Source organism: Somniosus microcephalus, chromosome 5 (genome assembly GCF_052327205.1).
Source record: "Somniosus microcephalus isolate GS21.2 chromosome 5, FLI_Smic_1.0, whole genome shotgun sequence".
NCBI classification, from domain to species: domain Eukaryota; kingdom Metazoa; phylum Chordata; class Chondrichthyes; order Squaliformes; family Somniosidae; genus Somniosus; species Somniosus microcephalus.
Window position 1 is genome coordinate 89,081,678 of NC_140991.1, and position 16,600 is coordinate 89,098,277.

Below are 16,600 nucleotides of genomic sequence, written 5' to 3' on the forward strand. Positions count from 1 at the left end.
GAGTACATTCTGTGCCTTTGCTACCCTCAGTGCTTCTTCCAAGTGGTGTTCAACATGGAGGAGTACTGATTCATCAGCTGAAGGAGGGCGGTATGTGGTAATCAGCAGGAGGTTTCCTTGCCCATGCTTGACCTGAAGCCATGAGACTTCATCGGGTCCAAAGTCAATGTTGAAGATTCCTAGGGCCACTCCCTCCCGACTGTATACCACTGTGCCTCTGGTGGGTCTGTCCTGCTGATGGGCCAGGACAGACCCAGGGATGGTGATGGAGGAGTCTGGCACATTGGCTGAAAGGTATGATTCTGTGTGTATGACTATGTCAGGCTATTGTTTGACTAGTCTGTGGGACAGCTCTCCCAATTTTGGCACAAGTCCCCAGATGTTAGTGAGGAGGACTTTGCAGGGTCGACTGGGCTGGGTGTGCCGTTGTCCTGTCTGAAGCCAGTGCCTAGGTCGATGGTGGGCGGTCCATCCAGTTTTATTCTTATTATTGTTTCTTGTAGCAGTTTGCTACAAATGAGTAGCTTGCCAGGCCATTTCAGAGGATAGTTAAGAGTCAACCACATTGCTGTGGGTCTGGAGTCACATATAGATTTCCTTCCTTCAAAAACATTAGTGGACCAGATGGGTTTTTACAACAATCCAATAGTTTCATGGTCACCATTACTGATACTAGGATGTGAAGGCACTTGAGGGGGTGCAGAGGAGATTTAACAGAAAAGTTCCGGGGATGGGGGATCTTAGCTACAAGCACAGGTTGGAGAAGCTGGATTTGTTTTCATTAGAGCAAAGGAGGTTGAGGGGTGATTTGATAGAGGTGTACAAGATTATGATGGGTTTGGATAGGCTAGACGGGGAAAGGCTGCTCCCACTAGTTGATGGTACAAGGACTAGGGGACACAGATTTAAGCTTTTGGGCAAGAGATACAGGGGAGTCTTGAGGGAAAACTCTTTTACGCAGCGAGTGGTGATGACCTGGAACTCGCTGCCGATGGAAGTGATGGAAGCGGACACACTCAATGTTTTCAAAGGGAGACTGGATAGGTACTTGAGGGAAATAAACTTGCAGGGCTACGGGGTTAGAGCAGGGGAATGGGACTGACTCGATTGCTCTGCAGAGAGCCGGCACAGATTCAGTGGGCCGAATGGCCTCCTTCTGTGCCATTATGACTCTATGACTATGACTTTATTTATTCCAAATTTATTTAATTAACTGAAATTTAAATTCCCCAGCTGCCATGGTGGGATTTGACTCTTAACTGTCCTCTGAAATGGCCTAGCAAGCCAGTCATTTGTAGCACATTATCCCAAGCCTTTGGATTACTAGTCCAGTAACATAACCACTATGCTACCATTCCCTGTAAGTGCCAGTCTAGATTATGAGCTCAACACCTCGTGCAATGCTTGAAGCCAGAACCTTCTGGCTCAGAGACAAGTACTATCAATGCAGTTGGCTGTCATTTAAGGCCAGATAATTATTTTAATACCAGTACCTTTAATATCCCAGTTACAGCATATTGTCTTTCGTGGTGAAACATCAGTATTTCTGTGTGTGATGTGAGCAAACAGCCATGGTTATACTGCCTACACCCAGCACTCTTGTGTCAGAGAAAGCAGACCGCCCCACATAACTACGTAAACTCAGCGAGAGAGCTTTTTCATCACCTTAATAACCTACTCCAGTGCAGTATTAAGGGAATGCTGCACTGTTGGAGGTGCTATCTTTTGGATGAGACATGCACATCCCCAATTTTAATTGCTCCACCATTGGTGGCTGTGCCTTCAGCTACCTTGGCTCTAAGCTCTGGAATTCCCTCCCTAAGCCTCTCCTCCTTTAAGACGCGTTTAAAACACACCACTTTCCTGCCCTATCTCATGTGGCTCAGTGTTTGATGACGCTCCTGTGAAGTGCCTTGGGATGTTTTACTATGTTAAAGGCACTTTATAAATGCAAGTTGTTGTTGTTTTTAAACCGAGGTCCTGTCTGCCCTCTCAGGTGAACGTAAAAGATCCCAGGACACTGAAGAGCAGGGGAGTTTTCCCCGGTGTCCTGGCCAATATATAACCCTCAACCAACACCTAAAAATGGATCATCTGGTCATTATCACATTGCTGTTTGTGGGAGCTTGCTGTGCGCAAATTGGCTGCCACGTTCCCTACATTATTACAGTGACTACACTTCAAAAATACTTCATTGGCTGTAAAGCGCTTTGGGGGTGAAGTCGTGAAAGGCGCTGTATAAATGCAAGACTTCCTTTTAAAAAAAAAGGACTAATGGGATAGTCGTTTCTTTTCTATCATTGGAGGTGAACGGTGCCACTGCAACAGGTTGAGTTCCTCGACATTTATGTTCTTCACCTGGCTTATTGCAGAAGGTTGCTTCTTTTCATCATGCCTTGAGCTAGTCGGGCCTTACTTACTGCTGTGTTCTTTCCCACCTACTCCACCCCGACGCCCGAGTGGCCCTGGAGATGGAGCACGCGACATCCGCCGGTACGCTCGAGGCCTTCCGCGACCGGTGAGCGCCGCAGGGACTGGAGTGCATCATCACGCCCGGGAATAGAATTTTAATTCAAGTTGTTAAGTTTCATTTAATGCTTTTTTAAGTTAGTTTATTTGTTTATTGCTTCACCAAAAAGACCTACCCCACCCCAACACCCGAGTGGCCCTGGAGATGGAGCGCAGGGGCCGGAGTGCATCATCACCACTCGGGAATAACATCTTAATTTAAGTTAGCAAAATACTGCAGATGCTGGAAATCCGAAATAAAGGGTTTTGACCCGAAACGTTGACTCTAATTTCTTTCCACGGATGTTGCCTGGCCTGCTGAGATTTTCCTGCATTTTCTGTTGTTATTTCTTAATTTAAGTTGTTGAGTTTCCTTTAATTTTTTTAAAGTTACAGTTTATTTTGGTTGCACCAATATAGCTACCCCACCCCGAGTGATAGAATTGTAACTACATTGTGCAAGCATGCAGCGGCCGCGCGCTCTATTGGCCGAAATGCAGGGCGCGGAGGCGGCTCGTGCGCGGTGTTGCGTGTGTCATGCGCAGTGGGCCGCTTGTTTGGAACGGCGGCGGGCAGGCGGGCGCTGCTAACGTGTCACTGACTGACCTGTCGCTTCTCTCTCACAGCCATGGAAGACGAGGAGAGGCGGAAGAAGCTGGAGGCGGGCAAAGCCAAGGTAAGAGTCCCCATTGCCGAAGGGCGGGCAAGGAGGGTTGGGGAATGTTACAGCTGAGCCCGGCGCTTTTTGTTTAAATGAACCCAGCCCGACGCCCCATCTCCAGGTGCCGATCGACGCGCTTTGCCGTCCTTCTGAGCTTTGCCATTGGCTTCGCAGGCTTCAGCAAACTGCAGTCGGTTTGTAGGCCTCTAATATAAGTGCTTTTGTTTTGTTTACGTGAGGTGACAGGAGGGTGTCGATCACGGTTTAGGCTTTTGTTGCGCGCTGGAGTTGAAGTAAACGTGTTAAACAGAATGAATACAAAGACATTTGCTAGAGGGATGTACCTGCGAAATCGACTGACAGAGAAACCTAAACAACACGAACAAAGATGTTTTTAAACAGTGCATTTGTAAATACTGTATCTTTTTTTTAATGAAAAGTTTGTTTTGTTATCCGTATTACTCTGTGTAACAGCTATTAATAATGTCAATTCAATGTAGTGCATGTTATCTTCAAGTACATTTAAGATAATACATCTTGTGAAGGCTGGAGAGAAAGCTGCTCGAGTGTAACAAGGTTGCAGAACTTTAACAGCTGCTTCTAAAGTGTACAATTTGTTGCATGTTTTCAGATTTAGAATTTTGTATTGCTAATGAGTAGTCCTACTAGCAGACGTGGTTCTTTTATGCTAAAATTATTTGACCAACTGTCCAAACGTCAGATTATTGGTACCTATTCTAGTTGAGAAATTACAAGGTTATGCATTGTGCATGAATAGTGGCAACTCCATTTATGTGCACATTAAAGTTTGCAGAATTAAGCACTTCATGCTATAGATATCCATACATTTCTGATGGTGTAAATGTTTTACATATGCAACATACATCACAGCAGAACTTAATTTATAATTTGGTTGCATTAAAGTTGTCAGAATTTGATTGTTTTGTAGCGGCATTGTGTCTGCAAGAATAAATTAACATAGAAACATAGAAGATAGGAGTAGGAGTAGGCCATGCGGCCCCTCGAGCCTTCTCCGCCATTCAATGTGATCATGGCTGATCATCCAAATTCAGTACCTGGTCCCTGCTTTCTCCCCATACCCCTTGATCCCTTTAGCCTTAAGAAATATATCCAACTCTTGAATATATTTAATGAATTGGCCTCTACTGCTTTCTGTGGTAGAGAATTCCACAGGTTCACCACTCTCTGGGTGAAGAAATTCCTCCTCATCTCTGTCCTAAATGGCTTACCCCTTATCCTTAGACTGTGACCCCTGGTTCTGGACTCCCTGACCATCGGGAACATTCTACCTGCATCTAGTCTGTCCAGTCCTGTCAGAATTTTATAAGTTTCAATGAGATCCCCTCTCATTCTTCTAAACACCAGCGAGTATAAGCCCAATCGACCCAATCTCTCCTCATACGTCATTCCTGCCATCCCAGGTATCAGCCTGGTGAATCTTCGCTGAACTCCTTCCATGGCAAGAACATCCTCCCTCAGATAAGGCGACCAAAACTGCACACAATACTCAAGATGTGGTCTTACCAAGGCCCTGTACAACTGCAGCAAGACATCCTTGTTCCTGTACTCTCAGCCTCTCGCTACGAAGGCCAACATACCATTTGCCTTCTTAACTGCCTGCTGCACCTGCATGCTTACCTTCAGCGACTGGTGCACAAGGACACCCAGGTCTCGTTGCACTTCCCCTTCGCCCAATCTATTGCCATTCAGATAATAATCTGCCTTCCTGTTTTTGCCACCAAAGTGGATAGCCTCACATTTATCTACGTTATATTGCATCTGCCATGCTTCTGCCCAATCACCCAACCTGTCCAAATCATACTGGAGTTTCTCGGCATCCTCCTCACAGTACACACGCCCACCCAGCTTTGTGTCGTCTGCAAATTTGGAGATATTACATCTAGTTCCCTCGTCTAGATCATTAATATATATTGTGAATAGCTGGGGTCCAAGGACCGATCCCTGCGGTACCCCACTAGTCACTGCCTGCCACTCGGAAAAAGACCGTTTATTCCAACTCTTTGCTTTCTGTCTGCCAACCAGTTTTCTATCCAAGTCAATACCTTGCCCCCAATCCCATGTGCCTTAACTTTACACGCTAACCTCTTATGCGGGACCTTATCGAAAGCCTTCTGCAAGTCCAAATATACCACATCCACTGGTTCTCCCTTATCTATTTTACCAGTTACATCCTCAAAAAATTCCAGTAGATTAGTCAAGCACGATTTACCTTTTGTAAATCCATGTTGACTTTGTCTGATCCTGTCACTGTTTTCCAAGTGCTCAGCTATTACATCCTTTATAATGGACTCTAGCATTTTCCCCACTGCCGATGTCAGGCTTACCGGTCTGCAGTTCCCCGTTTTCTCCCTACCATTAGCTACCCTCCAATCTATGGGTACTGTTCCAGATTCCATCGAATGTTGGAAGATGATCAGCAATGCAGCTACTATTTCTAGGGCCACTTCCTTAAGTACCCTAGGATGTAGATTATCAGGCCCTGGGGATTTATCGGCCTTCAGTCCCATCAATTTCCTTAACACCATTTCCTTACAAATACTGATTTCTTTCAGTTCCTCCCCTTCATCAGACCCTATGTTCCCCGACATCTCTGGGAGGTTATTTGTGTCCTCCTTTGTGAAGACAGAACCAAAATATGTATTTAATTGGTCAGCCATTTCTTTGTTCCCCATTATAAAGTCCCCTGATTCTGACTGCAAGGGACCTACGTTTGACTTCACCAAATCTTTTTCTCTTCACATATCTATAGAAGTTTTTACAGTCAGTTTTTATGTTCCCTGCAAGCTTACTCTCCTATTCAATTTTCCCCATCTTAATTAATCCCTTTGTCCTCCTTTGTTGAATCCTAAACTGCTCCCAATCCTCAAGTTTACTGCTTTTTCTGGCCAATTTATATGTTCTCTCCTTGGATCTTATGCTATCCCTAATTTCCCTTGTTAGCCACGGTTGAGTCACATTTTTTGTTTTATTTTTATGCCATACTGGGATGAACAATTTCTGTAGTTCATCCATGCAGTCTTTGAATGCTTGCCATTGCCTATCCACCGTCAACCCTTTGAGTGACATTCCCCAATCAATCCTAACCAACTCGCGCCTCAGACCATCATAGTTTCCTTTACTTAAATTCAGGACCCTAGTCTCTGAGTCAACTACTTCATTCTCCATCTTAATGAAGAATTCTATCATATTATGATCGCTCCGACCGAAGGGGCCTCGTACAACAAGATTGCTAATTAATTCTTTCTCATTACATAATACCCAGTCTAAGATGGCCTGATCTCTGGTTGGTTCCTCTCCATATTGGTCCAGGAAACCATCCCGTAAACACTCCAGGAATTCCTCCTCCACAGTATTGTTACTAATTTGGTTAGCCCAATCTATATGTAGATTAAAGTCACCCATGATGACTGCTGTGCCCTTATTGCACGCTTCTCTAATTTCCCTTTTTAATGCCATCCCCAACCTCCGCATTACTGTTTGGAGGTCTATATACCACTCCCACTAACGTTTTCTGCCCCTTGGTTTTTCTCAGTTCTACCCATACAGATTCCACATCATCAGAGCTAATATCCTTCCTTACAATTGTGTTAATCCCGTCTTTAACCAGCAATGTTACCCCACCTCCCTTTCCTTTTTGCCTATCTTTCCTGAATATCGAATACCCCTGGATGTTGAGTTCCCAGCCTTGGCCACCCCGGAGCCATGTTTCCGTAATCCCAATCAAATCATATTCATTTACCTCTATTTGTGCAGCTAATTCATCCAACTTGCAATGTACAGCATCTTAGAGTACTCTGAGAATACGCCGTTGTACCGACTGCAAATTCTGCCCCATTGTCTCATTAATTTCCTTTGGCATTGAGTGCAAAAATAAATGGTGAGACAGTAGTGTCAGTTATGATGACATGCAGGTGAAGGTCCCTATCACTTTCCTTTTCATCTATGTCATTCCATCTTTATGTTCAGTGAGACTACTGTAAATAAAATTAAAGTTAAGTAACTGCATTATAAAATGATGTGCAGCTGGCAGTGAATATGACAAAAGTTCAACTTTGAGATTCTAGCTTAAATTGATTCATTTTTAATTTGTGCATTTAATAAATGAAGCTCATCAGAATTATTTGATTTATAATGCCATTTTGTCAACTATTTATTAGCCTATATTTATTACTCTCTAATTTTAAACTACATTTTTATGTTAAAAAGAAAATACATTTGTTTCTAGATGATCCCTTCAGCATTATCCTGGGTTAGAGGTCATTCTGAATCTATTAGCAGTGCTACTATTATTACTGATTCAATTTTGTCTTTTGAGCTTGGAATGGCTTTGGAAAACTGTGTACAGTTTATTCAAGTAATGTAGCCCTGGTATAGTCCAATTTAGTTAAATGAATCACTGTTTCATACTCGATTTGCATATAGGAATGTAGGAACAGGAGTAGGCTGTTCAGCCTCTTGAGCCTGTTCCGCCATTCAGTGAGATCATGGCTGATCTGTATCTTAACTCCATCCACCTGCCTTGGCTCCATATGCTTTTATACCCTAGATCTCAGCTTTAAAATGATGAATTAAGCTAGTCGAGTCTAGAGGTAACAAAGTCATGGATGAGGGTTTCCGCAGCGGATGAGCTGAGGCACTGGCGGAGACGGGCGATGTTACGGAGGTGGAAATAGGCAGTCTTAGTGATGGCGTGGATATGTGGTCGGAAGCTCATTTCAGGGTCAAATATGACACCAAGGTTGCGAACAGTGTGGTTCAGCCTCAGACAGATGCTAGGGAGAGGGATGGAGTCAGTGGGTAGGGAACGGAGTTTTTGGCGGGGACCAAAAACAATGGCTTCGGTCTTCCCAATATTTAATTGGAGAAAATTTCTGCTCATCCACTACTGGATACCGGACAAGCAGTCTGACAATTTAGAGACCGCGGAGGGGTCGAGAGAAGTGGTGCTGAGGTAGAGCTGGGTGTCGTCAGCGTACATGTGGAAACTGACAATGTGTTTTCGGATGATGTCGCCAAGGGACAGCATGTAGATGAGAAATAGGAGGGGGCCAAGGATTGATCCTTGGGGGACAGAGAGGTAACGATGCGGGAGTGGGAAGAGAAGCCGTTGCAGGTGATTCTCTGGCTACGATTAGATTGATAAGAATGGAACCAGGCGAGTGCAGTCCCACCCAGCTGGACGACGGTGGAGAGGCGTTGGAGGAGGATGGAGTGGTCAACCGTGTCAAAGGCTGCAGACAAGTCAAGAAGGACGAGGAGGGATAGTTTACCTTTGTCAGTCACAATTTATTTTAGTGTTTCAGTTTCTGTTAGCATTAATTCAATGCTGCACTGCAACCTATAACTGTAAGATCTTGTATAACTATAGTAAAGGTTCTGGTGATATAAAAAGTTTTGATCAAATTTTTTATTTTGCAGCTTGCCCAATTCCGGCAACGGAAAGCTCAGACTGATCTTCAAAATCCAGGAAAAAAACAGAAGAAGAAGAAAAAAGTAGCAAGCAAAGTGGAGGAGCAAATACAACATGACACAACTAAGCATCAGCTGCAAGGTGTTAAGACTAGTGCCGAGAGAGGACCAGCAGGGGATGGTGCAGAGTTCATCATTAATAGAACTTTACACAGTGGAGATATAATCAAACAGGACCAGACCTATACGATTGAGGTGAGAACTATTTGTGTCTTGTTTTTGTCCACTTCAATAAAATGTGATGAATTAGCAAAAGTTTGTTGACGTACAGCTGGGGACCATAAGTATTGTGTGCTCTCGCTGGCATTAACCTATCTCTCCCTCTGCAGGAGTGTCTTGTGGTGTTTGTGAGAGGGGTCCTGTTGTGTAGTTCTACAGTAAGAGGGCCCAATTACATGATAGTTTCCCAGTTCTAAACTGAGTCCATACATCATGCGCTCTCGCTGGCATATGTCCCACAGGTACCTAATCCACATGTTTGTGGTTGGAGGAGTAGAACTTTGTTGCAATGGGGGAGGTGGAATACATTTTACCTCTAGCGGTGGGAGTTGTGCTACCCACTGGCTTCCAACTGTTCAGAAAAAGTGACCTAACCCAAAAAACATCCTCGTAGGGGTGGGATAGCTTCTGTGTGCCCCAGTCTGACTATATTGTCCCAAACTGTGCATGTTTTATACCTGAAATTTGTTAAATTACTGTAGAAATATAAACAAACAAAGTGTACCCTCTTGTGAATGCGCTGCTAAGATTATAACCCACTGCTATATAAGTGTGAAAACAAGTGTAATAAGCGTATAATTTTTTGTAATAAACAGCTTTTTAATTTTAAAAGCATGGTGTTACATGGAGGGCTAATTGCTAAATATTTGCCAGATTTTTGAATTAAAATATAGGGAAGAAATTCACCTCAAACAAAAATTTTTTATATCGCTTTTGTGTTCTCAAGGCATTGACCGTTATTAAACTATATGGGTACCCATGAAATAACATGACTTACATTATTATTGTGGATTTAGGAAGAACACTTAGACTGGTACAAGTTGTACATGTTCAACATTTCATTTGATAGCACAAATAATTTTGAAAATGCTTCTTTACAAAATGAGTTTTATGTTTGTCCCAAAATGCAGAAGGTGAAATTAGCTAATTACATTTTGGAACAAAATACAAAATTCATTTTAAAGTATTTAATATAACCGTTTTTCCCCTCCTCTTTCTCTTTTTTTCTCTTTCTCTCTCTCTCTTGCTCTTTTCATCTTTCTGCTGGAATATTTTGGGCTGGAATACAAAGGGGTGGAAGTTATGTTACAGTTGTATAAAGCTCTGGTTAGACTGCATCAGGAGTACTGCGTTCAGTTCTGGAAGGATGTCCTTGGAGAGGCTGCAGCGCAGATTCACCAGAATGATACCAGGGCTAAAAGGTTTAAATTAGTCTTGACTTTAAGTATGCTTGGGGGGGCGGGTGGGGAAGCATCATGTTTATTTTTTTTTAAATGTTATCTTGTAGTGGTGGTAACAACAACTTCACCCAACCCTCTCAGAAGTGTAATCTGAGAAAAATGGATGCAGAGCCAAGGAGGGAGATAATAGAATGGTTGACTAAAAGCTTGATCAAAGAGGTGTGTTTAAAGGAGGTAGAGAGGCTGAGGGGTTTAGGGAAGGAATTTGGGAGAATGGGGCCTAGGTAGTTGAAGGTATGGTTGCCAATGGTGGGGCAAACGGGATGGGGATGCACAAGAGGCGAGAGTCGGAGGAATAGAGAGTGCAGGAAGGGTTGTGTGGCAGGAAGAGATTTCTTGGATAGGGAGGGGCGAGGCTATAAAAAGATGCAAATGATAAATTGGAGGCTTCGGGGGACCTGGAGCCAGTGTAAGTCGGCAAGGATAGGAGTGATAAGTGAGCGGGATGCAGCATGATGAGGAAGAAGAGTGAATCAAGGATAGATCCTTGGGGCAATCTGGAGGTTATAGTGCGTGAGCGGTAAGCGAAGCCATTGGTGTGACTATGATCTGGTGGGGAGGGCAATCCCCCTGAGCTAGATAAGGAAAGGCACTGGAAGAGGACAGTGTGGTTGATTGTGCCAAAGGCTGCAGAGAGGTCAAGTAGGGCGAATGCACCACCGTCACAGAGGATGTCATTCCTGACTTTGGTTAGGTCATTTCAGGGACGGAAAGCTGATTGAAGAGTGTGGTAAACCACTGTTATTGTTGTTCACCGTTGTTGTTGCACACTGTCGTACCTATGCATGCCTCAGCATGTCTCTGCTGGCTCCGCCCCTGGCTCCACCCACCGGCCCAGGTATAAAGGTGACTGCTCTGCAGCCCCCTGCCTTCTTGGAACCCAGTCAACCATGAGAGGCATGCTCTGTTCTTTGCTAATAAAAGCCTTTTAGTTACTCTCCTAACTCTCCGTCTTTTATGAGTGATTGATAGCGCACCAATTTTATTAGCAAAAACAAAATGTTGGCAACAAACGCTGAGCAGCAGGCTGCTGCACCAAACGCTGAGCAGCAGGAGCTGCTGCGAGCCCTCAGACCAACATGCCTGGACCTAGACCCCCAAGAAGCGGGTTCGGCTACCAAATTCGCGCATTGGCTGCGTTGCTTCGAGGCTTACCTGCAAGCCTCAACTGTGACCCTGGACGAAAACAAGCTGGAAATCCTGGCCTCAAAGGTGAGCCACCAAGTTTATACAATAATCCAGGACGCGACGACCTACGCGGCGGCTATCGATCTGCTAAAAGGGCAATACGCACGCCCGGTAAATACGGTCTATGCCAGGCACCTCTTAAGATCCCGCAGACAGCAGCCCGGGGAATCGGTGGAGGCCTTCCTACGGGCACTACGGATACTCGGCCGAGGCTGCGATTGCAAAGAAGTATCAGCCGCAGCACACACGGAGGGACTGATCTGAGATGCTTTCGTTGCGGGTCTAAGGTCTGACTACTCCCGGCAGAGACTGTTGGAAAAGGGAGAAATGGACCTGAGAAAGGCAGTGTCCCTCGCGCTCTCGCTCGACGCGGCCCACAGGAATATGGACGCCTTCTCCCCTAACCGCTCCGCAACGTGGACGCCACAACCTTGGGTCATGGGACCGCCACCTTCAACTGCTGCTGCGATGTCCAAGGCACAGAAATGTTATTTTTGTGGCCAGGCAAAACACCCCAGAGCACGCTGCCCGGCGAGAAACGCTACCTGCTCCAGCTGCGGGAAGAAAGGACACTATGTCAGCGCCTGCAAAGGTAAAACCGCCAGCGCCACGTGCGAACCGTGGGGGCAGCCATCTTGTCTGCCATCTTGGGCTCCCCCAGCCGCGTGGGGATCGGGATCATGGGCGCCGCCATTTTGTCCGCCATCTTGGACGTCTCCAACTTCAACCACGGGGGACCCGGACTCAACCACCGCCTCATCTGACGACCACATCGACTCGCTCGACCATACGCTGGCCCAATCTCTCCCTCATCAACTGTCCAGGTCCATGATGGACATTACGGTAAACGGCCGCGCCACTACCTGCCTTTTTGACAGCGGGAGCACGGAGAGCTTTATCCACCCCGACACGGTGCGCAGTTACTCTCTCCCGGTCCTGCCGACGCGCCATCGGATCTCTTTGGCTTCCAAAGCCCAGTCAGCGGACGTCGGTGGCTACTGTGTAGTGACCCTTTCAGTACAGGGCACAGAATACAAAAATTTTAAACTTCTGGTCATGCCACATCTCTGCGCTGCCGTTCTACTGGGGTTGGATTTTCAGTGCCACCTTAAAAGTGTCACATTAGCATACGACGGACCCCTCCCCCCACTCACAGTCTGCAGCCAGCAGCTTTTAAATCGCCCGCCGCGCACCATTTGCAGCCTCTCCACCCTTAAAGTTCCCCCCCCCTCCTTGTTCGCTAACCTCACCCGCGACTGTAAGCCCATCGCTACCAAAAGCAGGCGTTACAGTGCCGGGGATAGGAGCTTCATTAAATCCGAGGTAGCGAGACTCCTGAAGGAAGGGATTATTGAAAGTAGCACCAGCCCATGGCGAGCACAAGTGGTGGTAGTGAAGACTGGCGAAAAACAGCGCCTAGTTATTGACTACAGCCAGACGATCAATCGCTACACCCAGCTAGATGCATACCCACTTCCCCGCATATCTGACATGGTCAATCAGATAGCACAATACCGGGTGTTCTCGACGATTGATCTGAAGTCGGCATACCACCAGCTCCCCATCAGGGCTGAGGACCGCCAGTACACAGCTTTTGAAGCTGACGGTCGTCTCTACCACTTCCTCAGAGTTCCCTTCGGCGTCACCAATGGGGTTTCAGTCTTCCAATGGGAGATGGACCGGATGGTTGACCAGAACGCGCTCCAGGCCACTTTCCCCTATCTAGACAACGTCACCATCTGCGGCCGCGACCAGCAGGACCATGATGTTAATCTAGAGAAATTCCTCCGTACGGCCCAGCGGCTGAACCTAACATACAACAAGGACAAATGTATGTTTCGTACCACGCACCTTGCCATTCTTGGCTGTGTAGTGGAGAACGGAGTCATCGGCCCCGACCCCGACAGGATGCGCCCCCTTATGGAGCTCCCCCTCCCCCACTGCCAAAAAGCACTGAAGAGATGCCTAGGGTTTTTCTCGTACTATGCTCAGTGGATGCCCAACTATGCGGACAAAGCCAGACCCCTCATCAAGTCCACCTCCTTCCCCCTGACAGCAGAGGCCTGTGCAGCCTTCACTCTCATAAAAAGAGATATTGCAAGGGCCACGATGCACGCAGTGGATGAGTCCATCCCTTTCCAAGTGGAGAGCGACGCATCCGACTTTGTCCTAGCTGCAACCCTTAACCAGGCGGGGAGACCCGTGGCCTTTTTCTCAAGGACCCTCCAGGGCCCCGAGATTCGACACTCCTCTGTCGAAAAGGAGGCCCAGGCCATTGTGGAAGCTGTGCGACATTGGAGGCATTACCTGGCCGGAAAACGATTTACCCTGCTCACTGACCAGCGTTCAGTAGCTTTTATGTTTAATAATAAGCAGAGGGGCAAAATCAAGAACGACAAGATCTTGAGGTGGAGAATCGAACTCTCCACCTACAATTACGATATCTTGTACCGGCCCGGGAAACTCAATGAGCCCCCAGATGCCCTATCATGTGGTACATGCGCCAACGCACAGGTCGATAGACTGAAGACCCTCCACAATGACCTCTGCCACCCGGGGGTCACCAGGTTTTTCCATTTCATCAAATCCCGTAACCTGCCCTATTCCATCGAGGAGGTCAGGACCAGGAACCGCCAAATCTGTGCCGAGTGCAAACCGCATTTTTATAGGCCAGACAGAGCAAGCCTGATCAAAGCCACGCGCCCCTTTGAACGGCTGAGCGTCGATTTTAAAGGGCCCCTCCCCTCCTCTGACCGCAATGTGTACTTCCTCAACATAATTGACGAGTTTTCCCGTTTGCCATCCCTTGCTCAGACATGACCAGTACCACGGTCATTAAATGTCTGAATGACCTCTTCGCCTTGTTCGGTTTCCCTAGCTATATTCATAGCGACAGGGGCTCATCCTTTATGAGCGACGAACTTCGTCAGTACCTGCTCGCGAGAGGTATTGCTACAAGCAGGACCACCAGCTACAACCCCCCGGGGGAATGGCCAGGTGGAAAGGGAGAATGCGACGGTCTGGAAGGCAGTCCTTCTAAACTTGAAATCTAAGGGCCTTCCGACCTCTCGCTGGCAGGAGGTCCTCCCTGCGGCGCTCCATTCCATTCGGTCACTGCTCTGTACAGCCACCAATGCCACCCCTCGTGAGAGAATGTTCTCCTTCCCCAGGAAGTCCACATCGGGGATCTCGTTACCGACATGGCTGACTTCTCCAGGACCCGTCCTACTGCGGAAGCACGTGAGGTCCCATAAGACGGACCCCCTGGTCGAGAGGGTGAGCCTCCTCCATGCCAACCCTCAGTATGCTTACGTGGTGTACCCGGACGGGCGGGAGGACACAGTCTCCATACGAGACCTCGCACCTTCGGGTGCTCCCGAAACACCTCCTTCGCTACCCACGCCTACCCCCAGTACGCTTATGTAGCGTACCCGGACGGGCGGGAGGACACAGCCTCCACACGAGATCTCGCACCTTCGGGTGCCCCTGAAACACTACCATTGCCATCCACCACTACCCACAACCCAACCCCGCTAGACGGCATGCCGCAGCCCCAGGACCCGTCATTGACCACCCAACCACTCAATGAGACGCCTGATTCAACGTTGGATGCTGCACCATCACCGCCGCCACCACGACGATCAGGACGGCATACAAGGCCACCTGATAGACTTACTTACACGAACCTTTAGTACACTTCACCCCGCCGGACTCAATTTTAAACAAGGGGTGAATGTGGTAAACCACTGTTATTGTTGTTCACTGTTGTTGCACACTGTTGTACCTATGCATGCCTCAGCATGTCTCTGCTGGCTCCACCCACAGGCCCAGGTATAAAGGTGACTGCTCTGCAGCCCCCTGCCTTCTTGGAACCCAGTCAACCATGAGAGGCATGCTCTGTTCTTTGCTTATAAAAGCCTTTTAGTAACTCTCCGTCTTTTATGAGTAATTGATAGCGCATCAAAGAGGTTTTCGAGTTTCATTTAACAGAAGGACATGGGAGATGAAAGACAGGTTGGGGATGGGGTGGTCGATTGCGAGGACCGAGCAGTTGAGGGAGTGATGACTGGTTTTGAAAGAGTGGCAAAGTACCGGAGGAGATGGACCCCTTTAGCCTGGTGACCAGGATGAGAAGCTGAGTGGTCAACTGCTGAGTAGGAATGGTGTCAAGGGAGTAAGAAGTGGGCCTCATGGATGAGCTGAGCTCAGAGGGCATATGGGGAGATGGGAGAGAAACTAGAGTGATGTGAGTTTAGGGCTAGCGCAAGTGGAGATTGAGGGGAGGTTTGGCTCTGTGGGCAAAGTGAAGGAGGGGATGCAGCAGATGCATGAATAGTCTCTGTTTTAGTTGAGGCCACAGTTTGCTGTTTCTGAGAGAACTCAAGATGTGTCTGAAGCAGAAGTGTTGCCTTTCAGTGCTCCACTTTGGGAATGGTAAGGTGTTCCTGATTGGGAGACCAGTCGCCACGTGGTAAGGTTCTTTTTTTAAAGTTCTGATTAATATCTTGGAGTAATAGTTTATCTTTTTTAATACTTTAGGTTTAATTAATTGTGAGGGGCCTAATTTTTGAGTGTTCATTTAGTAAATAGTGTGTAACTATGGAAAATCAATTTTTATTGCTCAAGTGAGTAAACCTGTATTAACTCGTAAGTGAAAACTGATTGTATGATAGTCCTTACAAGGAGGATGAATGTGACAGATTTTTTAATGATGCTTAAATTCCACTTTGGGAAACTACCTCCTTTTCCTTAAAATGTATTGTTTTATCTTCAGTTGAAGAGGCATTTGTTATTTTGCCTTACTGAGATTGAATACAGTTATGGAGTACAAAATACCCTCTTTTATTAAAGAAGAATCTCTGGTACATCAGTCCTTATAATATTCTTTAACATCAAATTATAGATTATGACAGTTGCATATTTGTACAAATAAATAAAATTAGCAGATGCCCTATCTTCAGAGTGGTTTTTTAATTCTCTGACTGTAGTTCACCATTATTGAAGTCAATGGGAAATGGGGGGGGGGGGTGGAACGCTCCACTGGTTGGAGTCATACCTAGCACAAAGAAAGATGGTTGTGGTTGTTGGTCAATCATCTCAGCCCCAGGACATCGCTGCAGGACTCCCTCAGGGCAGTGTCCCAGGCCCAACCATCTTCATCTGCTTCATCAATGACCTTCCCTTCATCATAAGGTCAGAAGTGGGGATGTTCGCTGATGATTGCAGTGTTCAGTTCCATTCGCAACTCCTCCTAAGAAGCAGTCCATGCTCT

The 16,600-nt window shown here is 46.7% G+C and overlaps 1 protein-coding gene across 5 annotated transcripts in view; it reads left to right on the forward strand.

The window, feature by feature from the left end:
• Positions 1 to 3,023: 3,023 nt before the first annotated feature.
• Positions 3,024 to 16,600, forward strand: part of akap9 (A kinase (PRKA) anchor protein 9) — a 316,455-nt gene continuing 302,878 nt past the window's right edge. For 4 of the 5 annotated variants that reach the window (XM_085987955.1, XM_085987956.1, XM_085987957.1 and 1 more), the window contains exons 1-2: positions 3,025 to 3,184; positions 8,630 to 8,875. In XM_085987955.1, the coding sequence (XP_085844081.1) occupies positions 3,137 to 3,184; positions 8,630 to 8,875 (294 nt within the window). In that variant the 5' untranslated portion in view covers positions 3,025 to 3,136. Of the gene's footprint in view, positions 3,185 to 8,629; positions 8,876 to 16,600 lie in introns of all 5 variants that reach the window. The other variant, XM_085987959.1, reaches the window with a different exon arrangement.